Source organism: Mustelus asterias, chromosome 2, assembly GCF_964213995.1.
Source record: "Mustelus asterias chromosome 2, sMusAst1.hap1.1, whole genome shotgun sequence".
Lineage (NCBI taxonomy): Eukaryota > Metazoa > Chordata > Chondrichthyes > Carcharhiniformes > Triakidae > Mustelus > Mustelus asterias.
The window spans coordinates 96,054,453-96,064,467 of record NC_135802.1 but is presented as its reverse complement, the minus strand read 5'-3'; the positions used below and the strand labels follow the sequence as shown (position 1 = coordinate 96,064,467).

The 10,015-nt window shown below is 41.3% G+C and overlaps 1 protein-coding gene across 1 annotated transcript in view; it reads right to left on the bottom strand.

The window, feature by feature from the left end:
• Nucleotides 1–804: 804 nt before the first annotated feature.
• stk31 (serine/threonine kinase 31) overlaps nucleotides 805–10,015 on the bottom strand; it is a 96,298-nt gene continuing 87,087 nt past the window's right edge. The window contains exons 21-23 of the mRNA XM_078228318.1: nucleotides 7,269–7,394; nucleotides 4,427–4,495; nucleotides 805–1,629 (exon numbers count right to left, since the gene is read on the bottom strand). Of these exons, the coding sequence (XP_078084444.1) occupies nucleotides 1,420–1,629; nucleotides 4,427–4,495; nucleotides 7,269–7,394 (405 nt within the window). The 3' untranslated portion in view covers nucleotides 805–1,419. The remainder of the gene's footprint in view (nucleotides 1,630–4,426; nucleotides 4,496–7,268; nucleotides 7,395–10,015) is intronic.

Here is a 10,015-nt window from a genome sequence, read left to right as displayed (position 1 = left end):
CTGCGCAACACCAGATAAAATCAAGTCTAAACCCCTTGCGCCTGAAGCAAAATTGAGGGCTGCACAATGGAGATTGACCAGGGTGGAAGAGAGAGTAAAGATATTGATGGAGATCAGGGCACCAAAGTTGGACATCAGAGTGGTTAAGCAGATTGACAGCTGCAGAACTAGAGGTGAACGGAGTGTGAAAGGCTAGCGAGATAAGATTTAGAAACTGCAATTGTAATATGATTTTAAGAAAGCTTCTTCAATGACAGGCACAGCAGGGAGTGTAGGTGGAAGGGGATACGAGCTGTGGTGGTGAGGGGCACAAGAAAATGATCAGATGAATAATATTCAGGGGCAGGTTTTGTTCCTGCCTTGAAGTCCAATTCTATGTCCCAACTTTCACCCACACTGAACCCTTCCCTCTGCAACATTTCATCCACAGGCCAACAGTTTCCAGCTGCCAATACCTGCATTCAGAAACTATCCTCCCTGAATTTCATTGCTCAGCTACATCTCTCCGCAGCTTCCGTGTCCACTCCCTAGAATCTCCTTACATTCAGGACCAAGTATCACATTCCAATGGCTCTTAGTAGCTTCAAATGGACATTTGTTCTGCAGTAATCAGCCCATTTACTACCTTCAACATTTGAAGTGTTAGTGACTAGATTATTGAACTCACGACAGCAGTTAGAGAATTTTTATTTTTTATTAACTTCACTATTAGAACAGAGCAACATATTGCAGGACAAAATATTACTAAACTGGAAAGTCTGTTTGACTTTGTTTCCTTCTTTTTTCCCCTCCGAGGCGTAAATGTTGATTTTTCTTCTGCTGTAACTTTTTTTAATTTTCCCTTGGTCATGTTCACAATTATTTGAGGGCCATGCATCTTTTTCCCTCCCAGTACACATTAAATCAATACACAAAGTCTCTCATTAGTGCCATAAACATGCGCCACAACCTTGACATCAAAAGGTTCTGGCCCTGGCAGAAACAACTTAAATCAGCTTGTCTATATACAGAGGTCACCAGCGCGCATTTTCACCTAAATCACTGAAAAAAAAACACATCAGGAGTAGTTCAATTTTCCACGTTTTCCTTTAAAAATAATTGTGCATTATGTAGGACAGAATGGCAACAGCAACAAACAGATTGGACTGTTAATTTGCCAATATCTTTTGCAAAATAAAAGCCCTTAATTTTTCTCAAATTAAATAGTAACCTCAGGAGAATTTTATAAACAAATATAAATGAAAATAACTATCCCACTATCATTGTTCATGGGAAACACTTTCATCGCGGGCATTTGAGTGGCAGCCTCATCAGCTCCCACTTCCATTACTATGGAAACCACCAGAAGCATTAATGCAACTAAATGTATTTGATACAATGAATGAAAATAAGGTGTAAAAGATAAATCTGAGAAAGGTTTTAGGTTGAATCTTCACCCAATAATCCTGGTTTGGTTTCCTCTGCAAACACATCGGTTTCATCTGATGCAGAGGTTTTGGTCTCTTCATGAACAGTGTCAGGTGTTTTCATCTCCAAAAAGCAGTCTTCCTTCAATATCTGGTCAGTTCTCAATCTGTCATTAGGGTTGAAACAAATCAACCTGGACACCAGACTCAGCAGTTTAGGATCCTTTAAAAGAAAGGACAAATTACTCTTCAATACTAACGACAGGAAAGGATTCTATTTTCAATTCACCCCCCCCCCCCCCCCCCCGCCAAATAGGTAATTATCAAGTCATTTTTTAGTATGCTTTATGGGGCATCTAGAATTAATGGAAGTAAATTTGCCATTCCCAGCACGATTCATGCACATTGTTGCTGTGACAATTCCATTAGTTTGAACTCAGCAAAGATCATTGGATCTGTGGACTTGGGAGAGGTGTTAGGGGAAGGTCGTCAGTTTTGACTAACAGTTGAACCAGTCAGATTTTTAATGAGAAACAGACACAAAGGCAGTAGAGCACTTTTTTTGGCAATTGGGCTCAACATGGGGGTGCAGAATGCTGCAACGAGAGCAGAACTGTAGGATAGAATGCAGAAAGCTTCCTCTATTTAAGATCATCCAAAATATGATAGAGGCAGATGTTCTTTATTCATCATTATATATGTGTAGGCTGCACCAACTATATTATTAATACTGCTCATAACTCTTCACCTCATTGGAGAATATAGCAATCCAATATTTCACAGCATTCAGTCCACTTTCAGACCTTGAAGAAAATCAAATACATGAGCAAAATAACATATCCAGCCCAGAACGCAAAGCAATACTATTATTCCCCTTGGTTTCACTACCGTACAAGTAGATACAGGGCAGCGTGAATCAGCCCCATAAAAATAATGCTCTCCGATTATTCAGAGGAGCAACTAACACCACTGAACATGTACATCCATGACAGAGCTTACTTCTTAAAATAACACTTTTCAAAAGGAATTGGATAAATATCATAGAATCCTTACAGTGAAGAGGTCCATCGAATCGGCACCGATTCTCTGACAGTATCTTACCCAGGCCCTCTCCCCCACTCTGTCCCTTCTTGAAGTAGAAAATATTGAGGGCTATGGGGAAAGAGCAGGAGAGTGGGACTAACTCTTTCAAAGAGATGGTACAAGCATGATAAGCAAGTGGCCTTCTTTTCTGCTCCATGATTCTATGAAGATATCAATAAAGTACATTAATTCTTGCATATTGTAATCACTCCACATTGTGATTGACCAGTTTGCAAGGTTCAATGAATAAGCGAGCCTTTTCAGGAGTTTTATGTGTTGCTTTTGCAGAAATCTAAACATTCAGCAGTGTTTTGGAAAAACATGAATTTGAGGAAATGTCACCCAGCACAATATGTCGGAGGAAAAAATGCTAAAACGGATTAGTTCAAATACGATAAGTTTTGCTTCTTCACCTCTAAGAATTAAGCACCATATCAGTTTCATTGAATGATTAAAATGCATATACTGGCAGATTTTGTAGTCAATGATGAAGGAATGATGCTTGCTGTTCATCTTGCTGGGAGGTGAGCACAGACTTTTCACAGGCCTTCAAGTGCCAACTTTCTGCCATGAGACACTTAATCCAGCATGATACCCTGTACAGTGGATCCGTGTGCGTGTGTGAGAGCGAGAGTCATGTTTTAGTAATACCCTGACAGTGCCCACTAGGTAGTGACAAAGGGGCAGGGCAGTTTAGGCCATGGAGTCCCACACTATGAAGGCCAGTAGTAGCTGGGGGTGGAAATGAATGACAGATCTCTGTTCACATGTGCAATGGCACCCTCTGCAGCTATCTGCCGGCTTTTGGCGAGTGAGGCATGAGTCAACAGCAATTATAAAAACCAACCCTCATTAGCTATAGTAACTAGTAATCCAGCGACCCAGGGTAATACTCTGGGGATCCTGGTTCATATCCCACTATGGCAGATGGAGAAATTTGAATTCAATAAAAAAGCCTGGAATTAAGTCTAATGATGACCATGACAACCTCAGAGTGAAGGGACACTCCTTTAAAACTGAGATGAGGAATTTCTTCAACCAATAAGGGGATCAAGGTTACGGGGAGAAGGTAGGAGAATGGGAATGAGAATCATATCAGCCATGACTGAATGGCAGAGGAGACTCAATGGGCCGAATGGCCTAATTCTGCTTCTCTATCTTATGGTCTTATGTAACAATCGTCAATTGTAGTAAAAACCCATCTGGTTCACCAACGTCCTCTGGGGAAGGAAATCTGCCGTCCTGGTCTGGCCTACAAGTGACACCAAACCCACAACAATGTGGTTGACTCTCAACTCTCCTTTGCAATGGCCTAGCAAGCCACTCAGTCCAAGAGCATTTAGGGATGGGCAATAAACACTGACCTTGCCAGTGATACTCGCATCCCACGGATATAGTAGGTGCTGGAAAAACTTAGCAGGTCTGTTAGCATCTGCAGAGAGGAAAAACAGAATGTTCCAAAGAAAAGTCACATTGGACTCAAAACGTTAACTGTGTTTTTCTCTCTCTACCAATGCTGCCAGACCTGCCAAGGTTTTCCAGCACTTTGTTTTTATTTCAGATCAGGACAGCACGGTGGCACAGTTGTTAGCACTGCTGCCTCAGAGCGCCAGGGACCTAGGTTCAATTCTGGCCTCAGGTGACTGTGTGGAGTTTGCATATTCTCCTCGTGTCTGCGTGAGTTTCCTCCAGGTGGTCTGGTTTCCCCAAGTCCAAAGATGTGCAGGTTAGGTTGTGTGGGCATGCTAAATTGCCCCTTCGTATCAGGGGAATAGCATGGAAAATAAGTAGGGTTACGGGAACAGGGCCTGAGTGAAATTGTGATCGTTGCAGACTCGATGGGCCAAATGGCCTCCTGCTGCACTGGAGGGATTCTTTGATTCTATGATCTCGAGCATCCACAGTATTTTGCGCTTATTAGCCTTAAATTTGCTTACCATATTTAGCTCACTAATGTCTGGAGTTCCATCAGGGTTTAGTCTGAAGTCATTCTCAGGAAATTTCAGCTGCAAAAGTATAAAACAATATAATAGTTTCAAATGCAAGTATTTTGACATCCCATTAATTAGGAATCTAGGAACAGGCAGGCCACTTAGCCCCTCACTGCCATTTTGCAACTTGGTGAAGTTATGACCGATCTGTGACCTAACCTCATACATTTGCTTTTGACCTGTATTGCCCAATAAATTTGGTTATTGCAATACATCAAACTCAGATCCAAAATTAACCATTAACCCTGCATCAACGGCCATTATACAAAAGCAAGTTTCAAACTTCCACTCCCTTTGCGTGTAGAAGTGTTTCCTAACTTTATTCCTGAAAGACCAGGCTCTCTATAATTTCTTTCAATCTTTCCCATCAGTTCTCATTAATATTGTGAAAACTTGATTAGAATCACCTTTTAATCTTCTATATTCTAGGGGATGCACCCAAGTTTTGTGTAATCTCTCCTCATAATTTAACCCTTAAAATCCAGGTATCATTCTGGTAAATCTATGCTGCAACCCCTCGAATGCCAACATGTCTTTCCAAAGATGTGGTGCACAGAAATGAACACAATACACCAGATGTGGTCTTTGTATAGCTTACTACGACTTCTAACCCCTTGCATTTTAATCCTCTGGATATAAAAGCCAGCATTCCATTAGCAATTTCATTTTATTTTTGTATATTATCCATGACATTTTAACCTTTAAACTTTTGATAAAGTCCCACATTGGAGGCTAGTGTGCATAGGATTGAGGATAATATATAGTCATGGTTTCAGAATTGTTTAGCAGACAGCAAACAGTAGCAACAAATGGGCCTATTTCGAAGAGAGGATGTTCAGAGGCTTCAAGGTGATTTAGACAAGTTGAGTGAGTAAGCAAACATGTGACAGATGCAGTACAACGTGGATAAACATGAATTTATCCACTTCGGACAATGAAAGAAAATGGCAGAGTTTACATAAATGGTGATAGATTGGGAAATGTTGACGTACAATGGGACATGGAAGTCCTAGTACACCAGCCACAAAGCAAGCATGCAAGTACAAAGCAAATGGTATGTTGGCCTTCATTGCAAGATGACAGGAGTGCAAGAGCAAGGTTGTCTTGCTGCAGCTGTACAGGGCCTTGGTGAGGCCACATCTGGAGTTGCGTGCGCAGTTTTGGTATCTTTTATTTAAGAAAGGATATACTTGCCATAGAGGAAGTGCAGCAAAAGTTCACCAGACTGATCCCTGGAATGACAGGATTGTTGTACAAGGAGAGATTGGGTAAATTGGGCCTGTATTAACTGGAATTTAGAAGAATGAGGTGGGGGATCTAAATGAAACGTATAAAATTCTGACAGGGCTGGACAGACTGGATGCAGGGATGCCAATTCCTCTGGCTGGAGGGTCCAGAACAAGGGGTTACAGGGTAAGCCACTTAGGACCGAGGTGAGGAGAAACTTCTTCACACACAGGGTGATGAATCCATCAAAGACTGTGGAGGCCAATATATACAAGGAGGAAATAGATTTTGAGACTCTAAAGGTGTCAAGGAGTCTGAGAAGAACGCTGAAGTATGGTGCTGAGATAGAGCATCAACCATGATCATGCTGATTGGCAGAGCAGGTTCGAAGGGCTTACTCCTGCTCCTATTTTCTGATCTTCTAGATCTCTAATCTCTCTGGATCTTCAGATATTCTAGGTTTCACCACTCACTATCAGCACCTCTTTGTGATATTATTCTTCCTACTACTACTATTTTTAAAGACTCTTAATGGATGTGGGAATTACTGGCTATGTCAACATTTATTGCTAATCGCCCTCGAGAAGGTGGTGGTGAGCCACCTTTTTGAACCCCTGAAATGCAGGTGGTGTAGGTACACCCACAATGCTGTTAGGGAGGGAGCTCCAGGATTTGAACCAGTGACAGTAAAGGAACGGCGATATATTTCCAAAACAGGATGGTGAGTGATTTGAAGGGGAACTTGCAGGTGGTGGTGTTCCCTGGTATCTGCTGCCCTTGTCCCTCTAGATGGTAGTGGCCATGGATTTGGAAGGTGCTGTCTAAAGAGGCTTGGTGAGTTCCTGAAGTGTATCTTGTGGATAGTGCACACGGTTGTTAATTTACGTCAATGGTAGAGGGAGTGGATGTGGTGCCAATGAAGTGAGTTGCTTTGTCCTGAATGGAGTTGAGCTTCTTGAGTGTTGTTGGAGCTGGACCCATCCAGACTTGTGGAGAGCCTTGTGGATGGTGGACAGGCTTTAGGGAGTCAGGAGATGAATTATTAGCCGCAGGATTCCTAGCCACCAAACTGCTCTTATAGCCACAGTGTTTATATGGCTATCGCGATTCAATTTCTGGTCAATAGTAAACCCCAGGACGTTGATAGCCATCTATCTTTGTGTCAATGACAAACCTGGGTGTGTGGCTCCCTACTCTTGTCAGAATCATTAATAATTGCAGTGCATATTGAGGCCCCAACACTATTTCCTGTGGGTTACCAGCAGTCACACCCTGCCAATAAAGACAAACTGCCCATTATCCCTATTCGGTCTCTCGCTGCTCAGCCAATTCCCCAACTATGTTGACTAGTTGCCCTCATTCCAGGAGTGTCAATTTTAGATTAACAATGTCTTATTTATTAGTGACTTTATCAAATGCCTTCTGCAAGTCCATATGAATAACAAACACAGGTAGTCAGCTACCCATTCCTTTACTCACCCCTTCAAATAAAAAAATCATGGCTGGTCAAACATGACTGACCTTTACAAATTCATTACATTTGATCCAAATTAGAACATACCCACAAAAGGAGGCAGCCGTAAGCAAAAACATCAGTTGCAGGCACAGCAGATTGGCCATTTCTTACTTCTGGGGCTGCGAGGTCTAGTTTATCGGCTACCATCCAACTAGCAATATTACGTTGATCCTACACACAAAAACTGCAGTCATACTTCTGGAATACATTTCAATTACATTACATTGCTACAGCTTTAGTATACTTCAGGAGAACTTCATATTAGGAATATCCTGATTAAAAAGTTGTAGTATAAATATTAATCTCCCCTTTTTGGAATAGGTATTTAATTCTTCATAGATTTATTTCTTTGCTATGTTAGGAGGGTTTCACTCCATAGCGACACAGTAGTTCCTTATTGCTGAAACTTGTATTAACCCGTTCACAGTGGCAAATGGAGGTCAAATTGCTCAGAAATTGGACTTTTTGACATCACAAAGAACTAAACTTGGCCACTTCGGAATTGGCTCGAGGAATACAAGTTTCATTTGATGTATACTTTTTATTCATTCATGGGATGTGAACATTGCTGTCAAGGCCAGTATTTGTTGCCTATTCCTAATTGCCCTGAAGAAGGTGCAGTCTGTGCAGTGACAGTGCTGACAGGGAGGGAGTTCCAGAATTTTGACAGTGAACAAATGATTTTACATTCCCAAGTAGAGGTGATAATCCGGTCGATAGGCTAAATTATTAAATATCGAGTGTTATAAAAATATAGCAGATAACATCCTGATTATTGCCATTCACTTTGTTCACTGCCAACAAATTAAGCTCAAATCACAAAAAAATCACCACATTGAAGCAGACCAGTCTCCACTGAAACTTTCATCTAGTTTAAACATTCTCCCCTGCTGGATTCCTAATTTCATAGACCTTTCTAGAAGCCATTTGGCTCAGAGTATATGAACTGACCCACTTATTTTCATTTCCACATTATTTCCATCACATTTGGCTGCTGTATTTCTATCATAAAGAACGTGACAAGAGGAAATGGTTGCTACATGCAGGACACAATCTCCCACGGTATTGCATACAGGGAGTCAAGACCAAGTCTTCAGGTAAATCTTGGCTACAGGGTAGAGATAATCAGGCCAGAACCTGCAAAAATAATGCAGTCCACAATTTACAGTCACGTATTCTCTGTTTTTATAATTATGTTATAATGTATGTCCAAACAATCCAAGTAAACTGGTCACATGGTAATTATACTGATCTACTGGTGGTCCCATTGAGGTGTTTCCACATGTTGTAAGATGTGTAATTATGGAAAACAAGTTTGCACAATTTCTATTTTAAGTGTAGGCAGAGGAAACTATTATTAAGAACAGTTTATGAATTAAAGATTACACCCACACACAAAGTTGTCATGTGGCAGTGTTCAGGCTAATTGGTTTGTAATAAATAGGGAAGTTCATGTCATTTAAGGGATGACATGTGGCCAACTGATTTACAGTAATTAAATAAATCAATTAAAAAGATTAAACCACATGTTCAATTTTTTAGTGGTGTTTTGGGAACTGATCCTTACAACTCTGACCATTACTCTGCTAAAACCAAATCCATACTTTCCTATCCAATTTGCATACTTTCCTATCCAATTTGTTACCTCTATTTAATTTTTAAAGTTGAGAATACACATTTAGTACACAAGATAGAGGTATACATCTGGTAAGTTAGCAGGGAGGGGAAATGGGGAATAAAAAACAAAGTGCTTGAAATACTCAGCAGGTCTGGCAGCATCTGTGGAGAGAGAAAGAGGGTTGTTTCGAGTTGAATGTGACTCTTCTTCAGAACTGAAGGTAGAAATATGATGGGTTTATGATATTGAAAGAGGGAAGGGGTTGGTGGAACAAAAGAGAAGATCTGGGAGAGGGTAGAGGATGGAAGAGATTGAATGACAAAGATATTATGGAACGTGGTAATGGTTGCAGTAAAGAGACTGAGCATTGATCCAGAGCGAAGGTGAACTGCAGAATAATAAACAGCTCAGTGAGAAAGCAAAAACAAGATTAACACCAGCACATATTGCAAAAAATCCAGGATTAAAATGAGTGACAGAGTTCAAAGTCTGAAATTATTGAACTCAGCGTTGACCAAGATGAGGTGCTGTCCATTGAGCTTTACTGGAACATTGCAGCAGGAAGAGGACAGAAACATGAGGGTGAGAGGAAAGTGGAGAATTAAAACGGCAAGCTACCTGAAGCTCAGGTCATGCTCAGGGACTGAGTGGTGAAGTTCCCCAAAGCGTTTGGTCTCCCCGGTGTAGAGGAGACTGCATTGTGAGCAGCAAATACTGTAAACTGAACATACCAGTAAATTGCTGCTTCAATTGGAAGGAGTGTTTGGGGCCTTGGACAGTGTGGACTGCAGTTGCGTGGCAAGATACTGTGGAAATGGGATGAGGTGTTGTGCGGGGGAACATCCGAATCCTATACTAGTCTTCAAGGTGCATGCAGTGCCAGTATCTGAGCTGATAGCTGCAATGCAAGTGTCAGATCAAGTGATGAGGGTCCATCATCAACGCTGCACTATTGCTCTCTTTTCCTCCTGCTATGAATACTGTGACATGGTTCTTGGGTGTCTGAAAGCAGAAAATCAAAGGAGGAAAGTTGGATGAGGGAAAAAGGCATGGGTCAGAAAGAAAGAGGTTCTTGGAGACAACCTCTCTAAACTCACTCATCATGTCAACTAGCAGGATGGACTGGGAGTTGAGCGGGGGTAAAACGGCAGTAACATCCTCAATGTTCTCAGCA